Source organism: Hylaeus volcanicus, chromosome 8, assembly GCF_026283585.1.
Source record: "Hylaeus volcanicus isolate JK05 chromosome 8, UHH_iyHylVolc1.0_haploid, whole genome shotgun sequence".
Taxonomy (NCBI): domain Eukaryota; kingdom Metazoa; phylum Arthropoda; class Insecta; order Hymenoptera; family Colletidae; genus Hylaeus; species Hylaeus volcanicus.
Window position 1 is genome coordinate 10,214,676 of NC_071983.1, and position 20,468 is coordinate 10,235,143.

Below are 20,468 nucleotides of genomic sequence, written 5' to 3' on the forward strand. Positions count from 1 at the left end.
ACGCGTCTTACAACCTATCTCCCGTACATCCATTATTTTTGTACATTTCTTTGATTACTTCATGCACAACACCGTATTCACTCGATGCTCCAAACATGTGTTTAACGCATGAGACTCGACTTCTGCTAAATGTGGACTCGCAGCATCGCCTTTCATCGTTTAACCTGAAACCAACACTTTAGAATTTATTCAGGGGTTATGTCAGCGTTTCTTGATTTACATTCCCACGGACACCTCGACTAAAGGAAAATTCTTGGCTGGCTGCCTAGAGCTGAATTTAATACGAACCGGTTAAAAAAGAAAAAGGAAATACATTTTAACAATTTTTATTTATCTTAAATTTTCGCCATAATGAAAAAAAAAGTAATTCTATGATCAAATTATTTTTTTATATATTGGTTATCACAGTTTGAAATGCATGTTAACTACACGACAAAGCTTATTTAACTAAAATTACTTACTTAGACTTTAAAAGTGATTTTGTCAAGTAATTATTAAATACTACCGGCAAAATATTTGTGGCATTCATTTACGAATACATCAGATACACATCATTTTCCTTAAAAAATGAATAAACATATAAGGGACTCCTTATTGGACTATGTGTAGATGAATAATTTCAAAACTGGTCATAAAAGAAAGTAAATTAAATTATAATTAAATCAAACAGTACACATTACGGTATTACATAGAACTCAAACTTAGATATATATATTAAATATGTACAGTATTACTTGATAGTAGATAAGGAACAATATATGACTTACGACGATAAACCATGAGATTTTAGAAACTTAAATATAATTAGTAATGGTCGAATCATTGGTTTGCTGAGGCATACATCTGTTGTATGAGGCGGATGAAGACCAATTTTACAAAGGTTACGAATCATGTCATTCCTATTGCAATTAAGGATTCGGCATTGGCATATTACATGATTGAGATTATGCTCTGAACAACCACACTGACAGCTCGGGTCTTTAAATCTATTTAATTCCCTTTTATTAAGATGTGTCGCATATATGCAGGCTGCAAAACAAATTTCTGTTTTATATAACCTATCAATGCATATGTACACGTGCCAGTATTAAACATTGCTTATTTTACTTCTTTGGTATACTATAAATCAATATAATAAAAAAAAAACTCCTATTGAAAACCATTTGGAGGTCTATTACTACACAACAAAAACAACTCTCTATGATGTAAGATTTTCTTCTCAAGTGTTAATCTTTCATATCCCTGTCACTTCCCGTGTGTGCCAATAATTTGTGACTCACGGTGCACGAGGAATCGTAGCACATGTACAGGGGTGGCTTGCTGTCACTCGTCTCCGTTAATTACTTCGGACGTCTCGCGCTTGGCGAAGAAAATCGGTGATTCGTGCCGCTCGTTACGTAATTCGTGCTCGAAAAGGAGAGCAAGAAGCGTGCACGTTATATTTGCAATATGTAACTTGTTTGTTCGCCAACGCTCGCCTCCACGCTTTCCGAAGATGCTCGCGAGCGTAACCGCGAGTCGCTTTGCCGGCGGATTATAACGCGGCGATTTCACCGCGTGGCCGCGTGAAAGTCGGGACGTCCGGTCCTTTCTAGCTAATGCAAGAAAAACTCGCTCGCGTACAAATTATTATTAGATTCTGCTGTGCCAGATCGCCTGCAATTTCTTGTCTTTATCTTTTAACCCTTTGCGCTCGAAGCTATTTCATTACAAATTTTCCAAATCAGGAATCATGAATTGAATAAGTCGAAGGTTCTTTTTTTTTTTGAATCAAGTAGCAGTGATGCTCTACCAGATCCAAGAAGTTTCTATCCGATTGGTCCATCCGTCTCGGAGTAAGAAGCACTACAAAATTTTTCGGTTTTTTGCAAGAAAACACAAGTAAAAAAATGAAAACTCGCAACATGTCTTGATAACGGAACCACCTGGGTCACGACGTAATCGGTGAACGAACGTTTAAAAAAAAAAAATGAAAATACATGTCGAATCGAGTAACCTCCTCCTTTGGAAGTCGGTTAATTAATAAATCACAACACTTACTCTCTAGATAAAGGCCATTTTCGACCTATTTTATTCATGGAAATCTGACGAGACCATTGAGAATGCCGTCATAACGCTATATGGAAAAATATAAGAATATCTATTTCGCAATAGTGGCTGGCATACTGGTATGCGAGCGGCATCGCTTTAAAGTTACGTTTATCGAGCGCGTGTAATGCGAATCACGCTCGCTGTTACCGTATCGCGCTCACTTTCGGTGTATCTCATTCGTTTCTCCCGTCGGAAAGTATTATACCTGCACAGGCAGCCTTAATTTCGAATTGAAATCGCTACTTAACTCGTTTTCGAGCAAATTGATGGCTCAGATTTTGTCACTCGAAAGCGAGAATTACTTTGCGAATGTTTTACAGTGTAATAAATGCGTCAGAGATGGGCAACATTATTATTTATATGAAATTAGCGAATAACGATTCAAAGATAAACAATTTTTATCGTTAAATTGTTATTATTTATTCGATACAAGTTACGGCTGAATACTTTTAGCGAATATTCAACGTTCGCATTACTTCGAATGTTGACAAATTTCTACATGTACGATCTCACTGTCTGCATTGTAGGTGCACCCACGTCGCTGTCATCCTGACCTGCCCGAGAAATCCTCATGAAAGACTGGGAACTCAGTACTCAGAATAGCATCGGTATTGTAACCATTTCTTTTTTATTTTTTCCCATTTTATTAAGCTGACCGCCATCGATCGCGACTGTTCGTCACAATCTATTATTCTCTGCTATCTATCCGTTTGCTGACTTTTTTCATCTTTGAACGCGATGCTGATGGCGGCGGTGGTGGTGGTGGTGGTGATGGTGCTCTTACTATTATTATTATTATTACTATCATTATTCTTCTTATTATTATTATATTCTTATTATAATTATTATTATTGTGAACCACTAGTTGTTGTCACGGTAGAAAACAAATCTCTGAAGCTTTTAACACGGTGTGTTATATTATGTATTCTTAATCGCGTGATTATTGATTACTTTAACGTTTCTCTAGCATAATATTGCGTTTTTACGTTGTCGATTATTAAATTATAGTAAAATAAGTAGAACCTCAAACACAGTAGAACCTTCGTTTTATGAACTGGTGGACGAAAGTGTTCAGCTAATTTTTACATAGTAGAACAAGTGGTAAATACAAAATTTTATTATGGATAACTTATCTCATATATTTAATGCAGAACAAAAAGGAAACAATAATGTTCGATTCGCCTTCTTTTTAACGAAATTAAATAAATAAACTTTGTAATTTTCAAAAAAAAAAACATATTAATGAATTTCTCCATCATTATGAACACTCCTTGAGTTCTACAAATCTGCTACTTACAATAATATAATATTTCAAACATAAATAATACCTCTCATTACGTTACAAAACACGCGGTTTTATCGTCGCACAACTGTCAGTTAGAACGAGGCGTTCACATCGCGTGCGTGTCGTTTCATTTAGTATTATAGAATTGTTCTCGCTTTCTTTTCTATCAGTATATTGTTCGATAAACTATTAGCAGTCGCATAAAAAGAGGGTGAATATTAAGTTTTCCCTCTTTTGCACATCATAATAACGAACGGGTCAATTGTCTCCGTTCTGCCCCCTTTCCGGTTCTTGGTGGAATCGATTGCCGCGAAACACACAAGGGGTCGAAGCCTGCAGCCCGCGGCGCAAAAGCTTCAACGGTCGCGGCCGCGGGCGAGCGTCCTTTCCTCGAATCCGCGACGAATATCTCTCTACCGCGCTCGGTCCATCCCTCTCTCGGAACAGTCGGTCTCTCCGTTCCTCTCGCGGCGAGCAGAGAGTGGCCACAACCGCGAATTACTTCGCAATTTCCCGAAATTGCGCAATCCGTGCAGGCTAATGGCCACCGGACTGCCGTTTCTGGTCGGCCAGCTGGCCGTGGGAGGGAAGGGGGTGGTTGATGGGCGGGAGGGCGACGGGGTGGCGGTAACTCGGTGCTCTCGAAGGGATGGACCCGTCGACGGGGGAGGCGAGAGAGAACCATTAATTAAGCAAAATCATAAACCCGCCGAGCGGAGCGGCGCGGCCGCGGCGCGTGGTTGCATTGAAAAATACAAACGCGAGGCCCGTTACTTTCACGAACGAGATCTCGCTCTTTGCCGCTCCGTGCCGCAGTGCACTGTTCTCTCTGCGGACTGCATCGCGCTGCAGTTTGCGTCCGGCGGGATTTTATCATTGGCACCGTTGCCGCACCGATTGCGGTTCCCTGTGCGCCGTGCGTGATTTCCTTGTTTTTCTTTCTCATTTTTTTCTCTCCTTTGTTTTTCGCCAATGCGATTAAATCAAATAATGTATTAAAGGTATTCGTAATCAACAGTTTACCGTCCGGTAGCGATTGGGCATATAATTAAATTCGATAATATTTTTTATTTCGAGAACATTGGTACTATTCAATCTTTATTTTGTCTAGTAGAATCGGTTTTTGATCAATGTTTGTATAATATATTACAATTCGTACCAATCGGTGAAGTGTTAATGTCGTTTTTTAACCGTTTACAAAATTTGTTTTTATTTAAAAATTCACACTAATCCCATCACGACTGGTCAAATAACCGTTTTCAAACTTTTGTATACAGTTCTTATACAATTGTTTCATGCATTATTCGATTTAATACCATGTGATATATTTTTTGATTAAATTGAAAAAAAGTGTCTCTGAGACTAATCATTTGTCCCATCACGGTAGAAATAGGTACCCCTACATCATGCGCAATGATTAAAAAAACGCCGCACACATCAAATGTTATCGGTACACTTTGGTTTAGCGAATACCACTCGATAGCAGCAGTCTGTATTTTTAACTTTGGTAGATATTTGAGTTTTCCTAATTTGATCGATTACTGTGTATGCAGTATATGTCCATGTTAAGCGAATGAGTAAATATTAGTATTAAAATTGTTCATTTATAAAATATAGTCGTCTTTTTGATTCAATATTTTAACAGCGTCGTTTGCTCTGAGTTTGACGACTAATTTTCTTCATAGTGCAATTCTAGCGAAATTGCATAGGTGCGCGATCTGGAAAGAAGTCGCCACAGCTGACTGGCTAAGCTTGCGGTAACTTCGGTTTACAAGAAGATGGACTTACTCCACTTTCATAACTAGACTGCGGACTTTTATGCATATATAGGAAATGTGCAAGGAATTCATGTTCATATTATAACATTTACTAATAAAACTAAATTTCTATCTAGATTCAATCGAAAGAATGTCAAATTATCAAAGTATATTAATGTATGTCAAACAAAAATATCGAAAGTAAAGTTTATATTATAACATTTAATAATAAAAATAAATTCCCATTTAGATTCAATGTTTGTAGTTATATACGTTCGCAATGATTTTATTTTGCATATAGATCCGCAGTCTATTCATAACGAACGGCTTTTATTATACTCAAAAACGTTTTGCCCACCGTGTGCTCGATCGGCTCGAGTGCCAAGAAAAATACCCAGCAGCCGTCGCTTTTCGCTCTCTTTCCGATCGGCTGTCGTTTTTAACACCGCGGAACCGGTAATTATCGAGAAGGTTAATTGTCCCAAAGTGTTTCTTGCGATAGCTTCATCAACGTCAATCGGATCGGGGCCAATTACGATTCCCGTGAACCGTGGCTTCGCGATACGTGTCTCTCGGCGGGAAAAAGAATAGAAAGTAAAAATGACCGGTCTCCCGCTAAACCGTGGCTCGGTTGTTAGTAAAAATGGCTCGGCTCCGATATATTCTTAACTACGCCGGGTGTTACGTGCTTTCCAGCGCGAGTATTAAAATAACCGACAGATTGTCCCGGCTATAAATCCGACCGCCTATCGCAATAGAACGACTGGTTATCCTGGTACCGGTTATTCGAATTTTCAGTCACGCGTGAACTTTGATTGTTGAATGCCAGATCATTTGCACGCGCGATGAGACGTTCTTCTGAGCCTAGATCAGGCTTTGGAAACAAAAAGTCGACTGCAAAAAGCAGCAGTCAGGAAGTAGACATTTTGAACGCATGTGAATATGTAGTCGCAGTGCAGCGATCGGACTGGTCGAGCGCGTGACACGTTCGTGTCGACGTGAAAACAAAGGCGCATCGGCATTCGGTTTATCACTAAGATGGCCGAAAGTGCGCCGATTATGATTTTCCCAACGCATTTCACTGTATCATTGGATGCAATCGTTATAACTAAAAAGTATTAAAAGAAAAGACAACACTGAATTGCACTGCTATAGTAAATCCTTAATACGTTTACAGCCACGTCACCCATACACATAAGTGACAGGACTTTTCACTAGGAATTTAAAAAACTTTTTCTGAAGATAAGGTGTTCAACCCTTTTAGACCTGAACTTTCTCGTAATAAGTAATTTAATTTTTGTTGTTAACTTGGACTAAAATTAGTATGGAAAAAATAAAAAAAAAATCCTAATAGCGTAACGTAGTGTAGGAAATCTGATCTTTCTTCGTGTGCACAAATAAGGACATTCGCCCTAAACGATAGTGTCGGTAATGCATGAGTCTTTTTAAATGTTGTGTCCTGAATTGCGGACGCCAGACCTAACAAGACCAGTTGTACACTTTTGGTATCATTAAATAGTGTCATTTATTTAATAGAATTGATCTAAATTTTCGACAATGTTCGTCGTCACGTCACTGTTATCATCACAATCTGACAAACAATTTACGTATAAATTTATAAATTATCGCTCTAATTTCTACGCGGCAGTTGTGCGTTCAAATTTTTAAACTATGCCATAAAAAACTGTGACATTTCATTTACACTAAATAGCTGTCTACTACCATCCCGTACGACACATTAAAAATTCACAAACTTCGGACACTTTATTAACAAAATTTCGCCGTAAATATGTAGCGAATAAAACAAAAAGATGTTCATAATTTTGTCATAACCAGAAATAGAATTTGATGTGACGCGAATTCACGTAATCGGTCGCGAATGTGTTAAGAAGGTATCGATGACCAGCTCGTGGTGATCGAATCGCGTTCCTGGAGAGGTCGAAGAAACGTGGCATTCGATCGGAGGTCGTCGCGTAGGTAAAAGGGTACCCGATCGGCGACGTTGCTTGGAGTAAGAGCTAATAACAATTTATTCGCAATTCCTGGAGAGTTCCCCAGTGCGGGTCGGCGCAAAAGACGAAGGAGAGAACGAGGGAGAACCCGGCGCTGGCGCGTGTGTCGCAATGTCCCTTAACGGCTGACGGCTGTTGGAGAACCGGTCGACCTCGATACACCTCGGCCTGGCTCACCGCTACGTACTACACGCGCTAATATATGTATTCCTGATACATATGTATCGTGCACAGCCTGGATCTTTGCACAATCGTCGAAGCCGTTTGCGCGCTCGCGATCATTCGCCACGCTTTCTGGAAAATCGTATCCGAGCGAATCTCTCTGGAATCGGCGATGTCCCACGATTTTCCCAGCGGACCGCGATTGCCTCGACGCGTTGTGTCTCTCATGGTCGTTGGCTAGTCTTCAGGTTCTACTATTAAGTTGGTATTAGGTTGACCGAATAGTAATGTCGTTTCTTTTACAATAAATTGAAACTTTCCAATAAATTTCTGTCTTTGATTCATTATATAATCGCTCTCATTGTCAGCAGCCTTTCGTCACCTAGTCTGCAAATTTTCAATGCCAGAAAAATCAATGAGCTGATAAATGATAAACAATTATTTAAGATGGCAAAAACGACATTACTCTGCAGTCCACCTGATACATATGGAATGTCGTTTATACAGATGAAACTCGAACTACATATATAAAACTATTTTTAATAAAACATTGTACATTTGATTAGAATAATTTTTACGTAATTCTGTATTTTTATTAATTTTGAATGCATTTCTTCTGTTACATTGTAATAGGATTCTGCATTAATTATACAATCAAAGGATAGAAAACGATGATGAATAAGTTAATTTCCTAATAAAAAATCACCAGCTTTAAATTTTTCAGATCAGCGTTGAATTATTGTAACATTTGCATAACCTTCAAAAACTAAATTTTTGTTTTCACAAAAAAATTATGCAAATATTCCAAGTACTCATAATAGTTGATAATAAGGTTCTAATGTTTCTATTCTAAACGTCTTTAGTATATTTCTTCCTCTTTATTTGATGCACAAGTAATACAATGTGAGTAGGTATTTTTAAAAGCAAAGGAGTTGACAATGTTGTTTTGAAATAGAAAATAATGTCGAATAAAATACCTCTTATAAAACAGGAAAAATCAATTAAATCCATTTAATCTACAATATACGTACTCGTTACGACAGAAAATCTTTCACAAGATCCTGCATCCGTCTACGCCAGTGCTTCTCAACCTATAACCTAGAAGTGGATCGTGGAATTGCACAAAATCTATCGATAATATTTAGTTGGTGTAAACATAATTTCGTTCTTTGTATTGTTCAGGTTTACTATTTAATATCGTAATAACTTTCTATATAAAGATGGTCATGTTACAAATCTCTTAAAAAACCAAAGTGTCTATAATCTATCGTTCATAGTCTCTTTAGGATTAATGTAATAATACGGTTATCCAAGTCGCGATTTTAAAGAAACAACAAATTTTCAAACGTTGGCGTTACACCTTAACCATTTCAGACATGAATTATTTTTTTTCTCGTACTAATGTAATTTAATTGGCTAAAATTAATATGGAAAAATTAAGAAAAAAAACACAATAGTGTAGTTTTCGAGGAAAACTGGTTTTTCTTCGTGTGTACAAATAAGGACATTCGCTCTTAATTATAGTGTCGGTAATTTTTAAATTTTGTATCCTCAATTGTCCGCGCCAGATCTGAAAGGGTTAATAAATAAATTATTAGACCGATTTCTTTCAAGTAATTCAAGTACTACTGCATCATATTTTAATGTTTTGTTTTCTTCACTAAATTATACTATTAACGCATTTAAAACTGACACGTAATTAAAAACCTATCTCCAGAAATCTGCTACTGCTATGTCTGTACAAGTGTACACTCATACAGTAATTGATCGGTGTTGCATAAATATGTGACACATTTTTGAAAAATTATTTGCTCATTACGTAACGCGAGACGAGCTTATGCAAAGATTGAGAATCACTGGTCTGACGGTATACTGTTTCTTTTTTGCTCCAATCTTTCTCATCTACATACAAATAAGCTTTGCATCTTCTCCGTGTTCGAAATCAAATTTCCATTTAGCTAGGTTTGAAAGTCGCGAAGAATTACTCGCCTCGAGTAGTCGTTTAAGCTTTCAGTGTTCGATAGAATGGCTAAAGCAATATCAATCTCGGGATCTTAGAAATCGGAGGCGTTAACATTAGTTCATTTAAAATTTAGCGTAGTACATACGAGGCATTTGAGGTAGGAAGGGCGAACTCGACATTAAAACTATCAACTTTAAAATTACTAGCTAGTAACATAGTTATAGTTTCCAATGTATAAAAAAGCAATGGAAGTATAAATACGTACAATTAACATGCTCAAGCAGGCAAGAACTCTAACTATTGTCCATAGAAATGCGTAGTGGTGTATTGTAACAACCTTGCAATCTTACATCCTCTATTATTACAGTCTGTGTATGGGTTAGGTCTGGGTTAAGTCTGGTTTATTCCTATTTAAATAAATAAGTGAATAAAGTAGCCATGACCTAAAGTCATCCAGAACCTATTGTTGAATTTGTCATCACCGAAGATGCTTGAAACACATTCTTCTATAAGCACTTTGTTGCATACCCCCTTACCATCCTAAACGTCACACATTTGCAGTGCACGGATAATGGTAATAGAAAGATGGATCCATGGAATTACCTTAACCCATTCACTGGCAACTACGAGATGTCTCGTAGTTCAAATTGATTGCAATTATTCAAGGGATAAATTTATAGTTTTTTGAGTCACGAATTATTGCAAAAGAAAATCGTAAATTTTCATTTTAAAATAATAAATTTAATATCACTTTTTATTACCAACATAATAACCTAGATCACAAGCCAACGTTCTAGCGCTTCGTGGGGTGCAGCACAAGATAGGTGACCGTGATTTTCAAGTTTGACTTAAAATTTTCATCACTAGCCGGACTCGTGAAAATAGGCCAGAATGTTAAAGAACGTTGGCTACCTGGCGCAAAGGGAACCGTACGTTGGAAATGGTATTAAAACACTAATAACTTACATTACACATCTGTATTAAATCCTGGTGCACGTAGCAAAACGCTTTAAATTTGCCTGACAGTGAATGAGTTAAACTCATAATTACATTCTTGCGTACAGTGGACTAATAATTTCTATTATCCGACACTCAATAATTAAATGTATGTCGACCGTGAAAATTAATTCTTTGATCGATCGTCTCTCTCCCATGGTTTCTGCAGTTAGAAGGTGGATGCTGGCTAGCCAATACCTTTCCAATATTGACGGAACTTTCACTAAAGTGTCTACGATTTGACATGAACTCATAAGTCACATTTGCTGTTCACTCAAAAGCCATAAACCAAAAGTCATGTTTTCTAACAATACGCACTTCCTCGATCATCATGGTGCGAATAAATACGTGTCATGGCTTTCGCCGATGATTCGACGCATCTGGGTTTACAAAGTTATTTTACGTCGTCCTCGATGACAGAGACCTTAATTACAATTTTACAAGTTGCAGAATTGTAAGTGGTGTAGCAGTTGACATGCTAACCCTTTGACTGCGGAACAATTTTTGCTGAAAATTCGAAGAGTCGTAGAGGTGTGATTTTTAATAAAATATCAGCTTATAGGAAATGATAAGACGGAACTTTTTTATATTTACAATTTATTCATAGGACGTTGAGTTTCAGAAATGAAAATTGAAAGCTCAGAAGACCTTTTTGCCTGAAACTCAACTTTTGCAACGAACTTCTAACTTTTCAATTTTTATTTTCGAAACTGTGAATAAACTGTAAATATAAAAAAGTTTCGTTTCATCATCAAACCTTTTCCACATTCGCTTGTTGATTTTCTAGATTGACATTAGATGCATTTTCATTCGTTTGTTTCTTGGCGTTAAATAGCAATGGTAGAAATTGGTCAATTTTGAATTTAAATAGCAACGAAACTTTTCTACTGGACATGTTTCTACAAGCCTTGAAGTCTAATTATTTTCGAAACGATGGAAAAGTAATAAAAATTCGTTGAGATTCTGAATGGGTTCCGTTGGATCCGTTTTTAGAGCCCCAACTACAAATAAACTCTATAGATTTACGTAGAAACTCGATTTAACAAATTTCCGCCGCCGAAACGCATTCTCAGGAACATATCAGGTCAATATTAAATTTCGCGGTTCGATACGACCGTTACAATACACTGTATTAAGTTCATTCGTGGTCGCAGCGTCGCTCGAAATTCGACCATAATCCCAACTACCGCAGGTGGTAGTTGCGGGGGCGTTAATTATTAATTTATGGACAGAGCGATTCGCGCAGTGCCGCTTTGTTTTCAACCGTTCCGATCCGAATGATCAATTTTTTTCATTTATAAATATTGACACGATTTCCTGAAATTCTAAATTCTTAAAAGGAAAATGAACTTGTGTAACAAGGGAATGATTTGTTTTTTAAAAACGAACTGAAAAATATATTTTGTGATATTTCGTTCGTCATTTTTTAACTATATACACATATATGTACAGCCAGTACTATTATAAATGAATAATTAATAACATAGCAGACATTTTATAAGAAACTTATCAAATTAAAATTTTGAATCCATTTGAATTTGGTGTTTGGGACACAATGAGGGAATGACTTTTAGGGTATTTACTTGAACATATATTTTTTATTTATGGTAAGAATGATAAATCTGTTTCATAATTATAAACGCCTAGTGGTTGTACATCCTCGTTCATAAATATGTGGACACTTACTATCTTCAACGAATAATTAACATGTAATTCATAGGAAGGTCCCACAATCAACATTTGTTAATTTCGTTGTGAATTTATTAATGTTTATGGTTAATTTCAATTTGTTTCTGAATAAATAACAATATATTTACATTAGTAATGAAATTTTGCTATTTGTCCGCACTGTGTGATGGTATGCGCCACAGACAATGCAACTCTCATTCATACGGTCGAAGGGGTTGGTCGTACGACGTGTTGTACGACAGATCATACGACCAACCGCCACAAACCATGGAATCCCATTCTATGGAGCGTTTAAAGGCCTAAACCTATTCCAACAGCGTTCGAAACGTTTTCTCTTCTGTACAACGCCAGCAGGAGTCCAAGCAAGAAACGCCGCGACACAGTTGTCCCCTCGTTCCCTCAAATTTAGGTCCAATTCGAAGACACGATTGCCTTTGGCGAGAATTTCCGTGTTGGCAACGGTACAAGGGAAGTAAAGTTAATATCGAGTATCCCGATCACGAGCGTTCGTCACTTGGCGGGCCGTACATAGCGGTCGATGGTGTCGGGGGGTAAAAAAGAGCGAGAAAGAGAGGAAGACTTGGATCCGCAGGGCATCGGTATAATTTTGTAATCAAACAAGCCGGTAGATGCTGTTTAAGGCTCGAAACAAGGCTGACAGTGGTCGTCAGCGAGCGGTGGCACACGGGCCCGTGGAAAATCCGGTCGAACCGGCCCCCACAGAGGAGGGCGGGGGAGGGGGGGAGGGATGGTGCATGTCGGCGCATCGTTCTCCTGTCGAGATCAAAGGCAGGCGAATCGCGACAAAGAAACGAATTGGAAAGGCAGAAGGAAGGGATACGCGGTCGATCCTTCTTCCTTCGTCGCTGAAATCACGCGAAGGTGTACCGATGATCGTTAAGACGATCGAGCGTTCGGGTAGGACAAAAAGGGAAAGTCGTTTGTTTGTCGTGACTTTTAATGGCAGTCTTCGGACGAGTTTGTAATTGGCGCGTCTGCACACGTTCTCCGTTGCTCGGTTGCTTTCTTTCGTCCCTCCTTTCTTAGCTGGACCAGCGTTCAGCGCTGGCCACTCGGCTGCTCGCCTCCCTCGGTTTCATCCTACGCTGCACTTGTCACCCTGCTCTTTCCGAGTCGTTGCGCGCGCCACGGGCTCTTTTTCCCTCGTCTCGGACTCGCTCGTTTCCGTCGCGGCTTGTTTCCTCGCTCGCTCGCTCGCTCCTCGCGCATACTTCGGTGGAAACAGTCCACGTTTCTGCGAGGAAACCAGCCACCCTGCTGCGCGCTGCTCCAAACGTTGCCGCTGCTTTGTTTTCGCCGCCTCCGTCCCTTCGTCTTCGACGTTTCCACCGTTTGTTACGCGATCACTCCTCGACGCGTCGATGTCTCTTCTCGATCGATTCGCCTCCCTTTTACTTCCTGTAGGGGCAAACGGAGAACCGGTACAGAAATGAGGATCGTGTCGGGCATATTACGCAGGACATGTTCATGAAATATTAGAGGGGCCGAAAAGTAATATCGTCTTTTTTTTTTTTACATTACATGTAAACCAATGAATTTTTAACAAGCTTTTACTATCGATCAATAATGCAATCAGCCTCGTTATCAAGAACATCTTGCCATCTAATGTGCAAATTTTTAATGCCGGATCGATAAAAATAAATAGTTCCTTGAGCAAAATATCTGGAGATTGCATTTTGGACATCACAGTTTCAAATTTTTTGCTTTTTTTAATATCACGTTAGTAGCGATAGAAAGTATTAGGTTGTCCCAAAAGTTTCTTTCGTTTCTTTCTCCTTGCTTCCAGTAGTGACGTAACGTACTCGAATCTCAACATTTCCCATGATTTTACTGAAACGAATGAAAATGAAACGATCAATAAATTAGTGGAGAAAATTACACAAATAAAAAACACTGGAAAAAATCCACGAACTTTTGGTTCACCCTAATATCTCGGTGCTTGTATTAATGTAAACGTAAAATATATTATATATTATAAATATATTATATTATTAAATGTAAATGTATTGTATTATTAAACGCAAATATATTATATATCTAATTATTAAAAGTAGGCTACCACGATTTCCTTTCTCTTTTTAATCGTAGTACAGCCAGAGGTCTGGATCCCCTACCTTATTTATAATATGAGCACTCCACTAATCAATTAACTCCACTTTTTGAAAAATCTTAAATTTAAGTTTCAAAGCACTTGGTATAGTCATACTTTTTTATATTTATAATAATTTTCCTAAATAATAAAGATTAACACCATTAAACGACATTTTTTTGGCTATCGAGTAATAAATAATTTATTTGAGAGGTCACATTGATCACATTTCTCAAATCTTTGATTTATGTTATCTTTCTGGTCTTGTGCGACGAGACTCGCTGGCCCATTCAGTAACAATTTCTCAGTATCGTCCAGCGCGACATCATCTGTCGAATGAGACGAGCGTCGACACGCTCGAAGGTTTCGCTGCCAGGGTGCCAGGGCAGTAGTACGCCTTCATTTCTAACTTGTCGAAAGGCTGTCGCGGGTGCACGAGTTTTGCGGGAACGTTTACGCCCGCGGCTACTACATGCACGCCGGTGCGTAACTCGTAACTCGCGTTGTCGCTTGCTAACGGCCGGCAAACGACGCGGGAGCTGCATTCATGCGCGAGACCGTCACCCATCCACTGTTACACCGTAACATAACTTTCCACCCCAGACACGCTGGCCAAACCCGCCACCCGACGGCGTTCTGCGCTGAAATATTCTCGATGAAATTAGCGCTGGCCAGGGAGTTACTCGAGCTCGGCCGACAAACGGTCCTTCGTACCGTTTCACCTTTATTTTCCCTTTTGGAAACGAAACTTGTCAATTCGAAGACTTTGTATCGTTTGATCAGTTTTGAAACCAGCAGAACACGACGGTTTCGATTCCTCTTATTTTCGCACGTACTGCAACGTATTTCAATTTGAATAAAATGCCTGACATCCAGCGCAAAAGTGATCTATTTGGCGTGAAACGAACCCTAAATCAGCGACTCGACAAGCCAACTACTACTTCGGCACGCTTTCACTCGGATTTTATCTCTGGCTCTATCCTTTCACGATCGTTGACGCGGTGACCGCCGCCGGATTTGCTGGTTCACGGCTACAGTCGTGGCAAAATCAATCAGTCGCTTAAGGCCGCTTCCACGAATGTGAATCACGCTAACCGCAGCTCTCACTTTCAGGCTATCCCGATGTTTGGGATTACGCGGGAATAAACATTCGACGGAAATTTTGACAGAATTTATATCACCGAGAAGCATTAAAAGGTTTCCATGGCGATACAGGGTCGAGTGAGAAACGCTTTGAACTGAAATTAAACTGACGCTATTAACCCTTTACACTTGGAGTATTTTTCGAGTAAGTGATTTTGTATCGAGGAGAATTCATATGCATATAAACATAGTTAACATCGATATATTTTAACTATAATATTTTAATAAATTACACAAAATTTATACAGAAAGACTTCAACATCCAGTTTGATAACCCCCTAGTTTGGTAATCCGTGAAACAATCGCCAGCGTAAAAGGTTAACGATAAAACGAAATACTTTTCGCTATTTTATTCTCCCTGTTCGCCATCCAACTAAACAATCTTTTAATCCTGCCCGAACGGTATTCGGTTGAACGTAAGGAAGGAAGACGCGAAGGATGGGAAATGCGGAATATTCGCGTTGACTGCTCGCCCGTTTAAACCGAAGAGGACATTTCATCGATGGGGCTCGAAAAAAAAAGGTGTAGTTACGCGTTCCACGCATCCGGACAAGCGGCATTAGCTATTTGCGGTTTAGTGGTTTCGTAATAGGCACGGTATCCTTCTAGACAAGGATCCCTGCGTACACTTCCTCATTATTGCGGTGAATCAACAGGCCACGTACCGTCGCGTCTCCATTACCAACTCCTTCGCGTTCTTTTCTAATGGGCTTCCTTTACATTATCGCTTCCACGAGAAAAACTCTGCGTTCTTCTTCCGTTTTCATTCTCCTAAGATTACGTATTGGGTTGTTCAGAAAATAATTTCATTTCTTTATTCGCGCAAAAAATATTTTTTTTTTTTAATATTTAAATATTTTATTGAATTCTATATTGATCATTCGGGTCCAATACCTTTCGCCATGTTTCTAGTGGTAGCACAAATCCACGTTCATAAAACTTTTAATCTTTATTCAACAAAAGCTGACCGAAGTGCTTTTTAACATCATCGTTTAAAGTAAATGTTTTTCTATTTAAATAACTTTGTACAGACTGGAAGCAATAACGACGGAACGCATAAGATAAACGATTACACTGATTCAACTAAAATTGTCGACATATAGAGTGATTATGCTTCGGATGTTTATGAAAATTTATATTTGCACAGATTCAGATAAAGAAGTGGAGTTTAAATGTAAGCAGGTTTTATTTTCTAGACAATGCAACGTGTACTTTGTTGCTGATATTTTATATATTTTTGCATTTATCATACATTCTCCTACACTTGCCTGAAGTATATAAACATACACAGTTTCGAGCGAAAGTGGCTGATTAAAAGTACAAGTAATCGTTCTGGTGGACAAAATACGAAATTACTACAACCCAATATTTTGAACATTCGTTTGCAATGTTAATAAGCTAATAATGCTCAAACTTACATATACATAACTTTTTAACTACGGGGTTTCTAACATTAAAACTTACATTTTTGTATTCTAAGCATCAAGAATCATAAAATGATAAAAAAATGTCAATAATTTTGTGTGCCCCAAAGTAAAGTTTAACCCAGTAATGTATACTTGAGTGTAAATTAAGTTTTACATAATGTGGATACCATTATACATAATATGGAACCTGACATAACGTGGAATACATAATGTGGAACCTGATGAGGAAAAAATTAACCGTTATGCGGATATTCAATATCAAAATGTATTCCACCCCCAACCTAACCAAAGTTATTATTCTCTGTCTATAACTCCACGCCTCTTTTTTTTTTTGTTCCAGGTAAGTCACGAAACTTGGCATAGACGAATCCATAGTTAATTTGCAACAAAATTTCTCATCCCAGGTACATATTTATTATAATTACTCGTTAAAAAAGATACAGTGTAGTATGTGATCACATAAATAGGTATGCTGTCTATATCAAGACGTATTTAAGATGGAAAAAAGCAGATTTTGTTAAGGATTTGTTGGAAAACCATAATCTACTCTATTCTACTTTTAATAACGCATGATTTACTAAATAAATACTTTCAATATCTAAACAATATTATTTCATCTTTCCGCTAAAACAGTTAAGGGATTTGATCAAATTATATTATTTCATCTTTTCGCTAAAACAGTTAAGGGATTTGATCAAATCATTTACCTTCTTTAGGGAAATGACCTTACGGAGTTGTTATTTTAACATCTCCCGTGAATTGATCATCTACCTTAGGGATTTGATCAAATCTCTATTTTTATCATTTCGCTGCGACAGCTACAAACCGAAAGCGATTCGGCTCAACGCTTTCGAACGCCGCGCCATTGCTACACATTGCTGAATCGCGAAACATATTGATTTCGAATAAGGGCTTGAACAGAATCCTATCGTAAACAAAGATTGTCACCTGTCAATCGCCACTCGAGTTGCCTCGTGAAGTCCAGTGTCGAGTGGCAGCCGCCTTTCGAGCGTTGAGGGTTAACAGCTCGAAGGGGGCAGAGAGCATCGCGTGCCACAATGTTCGGAGCGTGGAACGCGGTGGAACTAGAACTGGCCTGGCGCGTTTCAATTAGAATTTACGCAAGTCGAGCGAGCGATATTCCTAGCTTTTCGCGAGCGCCGCTCGAGCGAAACGAATCTCTTTCCGCGTATGAATCATCATTACGTTTCTACGAACGCACGGTAAATTACGAATTGCATTTCCTCGCGGCGGACAGCCTGAAAGCAACCGCTGGCGTGCAGCTACACGAAATCTGGACTGAACGTGTGCATTGGGATTGCTGGAAAGGAAAAGGTCGAATTATCCTGTCGGAAGGACGCCAGAGGCTCGTCATTTCGCTCGGCGTACCGTGCCTCTCTTCTGCTTCTTCCATCTATCTACTCGCTCCTCTCTCCTTCTCTCTTTTTCTCCATCTCGTTGCTTGTGAACGTAACTTAATGAATCGTAACCACGTCACCGTGTTATGCAACCCCGAGTGGATTACCATAATGTCTTCGAGATGACTAAGAGCCTTCCATCTCGTTCATCGGAAACACGAGCACCTGATTCTCGACTTTCGTTCTTCGACCAGGAAAGACAGATCGGACAGATCAGTCTCCAAAGCCGACCAAATCGATATACAGAGAGTAAAGAGAAGCATCGGCACGCTTTTCTTCAATCCTTTTAGTGCTACGGACTCATACGTGCTAGAATATAAAGCTATCTGCGTGGACCATGTTCTTAATCTTTTCGATTTCATGCTGGAAATACAATTATTAAATATAAACAAGAATTAACAATATACTACAACCTTCTGAAATATACGTTTAATGGTAAATAATAGTATTTATAATTATTGTTAGATGTAAGAATTAGTTATTCTAATTTCTTTATGCAAAATAAAATCTTTGTAAACGTACCTACAAAAACCGAACCTAAATAGGAATTTATTTTACTCTGCAAGTATTTTAATATGAACTTTACTTTCAATATTTTTTATATTATTGGCTGCTGTATCCATTCTACAGTTTCTTGCACGTTCAGATTTTCTATAAATGCATAAAAATCCGCATTATCTAACAATAACTGTAAATACTATTTAGCATGAAACATATATTTTAGAAGGTTGTAGCGTCTTGTTAATTCTTCTTTATATTTCTTTGGTAATTTTTCTCCTTTGTAAATAAGATACAATCTTTCATATGCATTTCTTGTCATTCAAGCTGGAGATCGGTTTTTGTTTGTTCATACGTCCAATAAAACAACGACAGTTGGAAAACACTTAATCGCATATTCTCTTTACAAATATTTCCTAAACATACTTCTCTTAAAAGTGCCGTTACGGCGTTCTGCCCCCTCAGGTGAAGAGTTGTATATCTTACGGCATACTCTGTAGATAAAGGTGGAACAGCAAGGTCCGCATAAACGACGCGCGACCGCGGAGAGCGTTGCGTGGCTCGGCGATTTCCGCGTTGCGCATGAAATTTTTCGCCCCCGACACGAAGGCTGAACACGCTGAACGCGGACGGTCCGTTCCGATGCGGAGATAAGCAATCGCGGGATAATCAGTCTCGTTCTCGCTGTTACTTAATAACGCGGCGAGATTAATTAGCGGCTACAAATTGCACCGCAACCATCGGTCGAGCATAATGAACCGCGACGAGCGAGGCAACGCGCAACGCCGCGGTGCGCTGTTCCGTTTCGACATTTTTACTTTTCTCTGAACGGCCGTGATTCAGGCCGCGCATTTTTACCGGACGCGTTGCATTGCGTCCTGTATTTCCTGTGAGATCTCGTGGTTTCTGCCATCGACGAGCGCGACAGCGAGAGATCATTCCTTGGAGGACGTCTTTAAGGGAGGTCACTCATGTGGAAATCAACTGGCGTTAAATTAACCGTTTGCACTCGAGCGGTGACTCTCAGTCACCATTAGGTTTCACGCAGCAAATCTACGATACCTAATGTTTTTGTAGGTTTAATTTCTTTGGAGCTCGAAGTGTCGATAAAACGATTGTCGACGAGGTGCCACAATACGTGCCACAATACCGAAGTTATCAAGATGTCAAAATCGTCTGAGACACCCTGCATTTCAGAATTTCGTGTACCTTTGCATCTTGGATACCGAATGTTTGTTCATATTAGTTCTATATTTTGTATACATATACTTCATGTTTTCTTCAGTTGGTCTCGCTCTATGCATCCATTTTAATTTTAAATTCGTTAGGACTTTGGGACTTACGAAACAATAAAAACTTTAAACACGAGTTTCTGTCGCAGCTGTCAAATGTAAAGAAGAAATCTTATCGCTGTTTGAAAGTTCACCATTTAATACTTTCTAAAAGAATACATAAAGAACTTGTGAATAAAGATTGTCGTATCCCAAGTGCAAAGGATTAAAGACCGCTGTGACAATTTCACAACAATTAAAACAATATTTGTTCTATTAACGAAGTGCATCCGTGCACATTAAAAAATTGCTTTCGAAGAGATAATTGACGGAAAGGATCCCCGCGCGAGGAGCGAATCACGTTGTCTCGTTCGTTCGCGTAATTGCGCGTCGCATTATTCAAACGATCCGCGTGCGCGCCACCGCGGTGTTTATACGCGTTTACGCACACGTATTTATGGACGCCGAGACGCGTGTAGGTGTACCGTGAACCGTGAATAATGAATACACGCACACGCATACATTGAGGCGTAGGCGATGGAAAAAATTCAGTTGTTTTATCACTGCGTTTCATTTCTCGACAACTCAGCGAATACAACCAAATTTTCTCAATGAAAAGAACGCTGCGTATCACACGTTCACTCCC

At 38.8% G+C, this 20,468-nt stretch overlaps 1 protein-coding gene across 9 annotated transcripts in view; it reads left to right on the forward strand.

Moving 5' to 3' along the window:
- The window catches only part of LOC128881530 (protein scalloped), a 216,707-nt gene that overhangs the window by 90,084 nt on the left and 106,155 nt on the right, over window positions 1-20,468 (forward strand). For 7 of the 9 annotated variants that reach the window (XM_054132657.1, XM_054132655.1, XM_054132664.1 and 4 more), the window contains one exon: window positions 2,619-2,699. The exons of the other annotated variants lie outside the window; for them this stretch is intronic. In XM_054132657.1, the coding sequence (XP_053988632.1) occupies window positions 2,663-2,699 (37 nt within the window). In that variant the 5' untranslated portion in view covers window positions 2,619-2,662. The remainder of the gene's footprint in view (window positions 1-2,618; window positions 2,700-20,468) is intronic. 9 annotated transcript variants of the gene reach the window in all.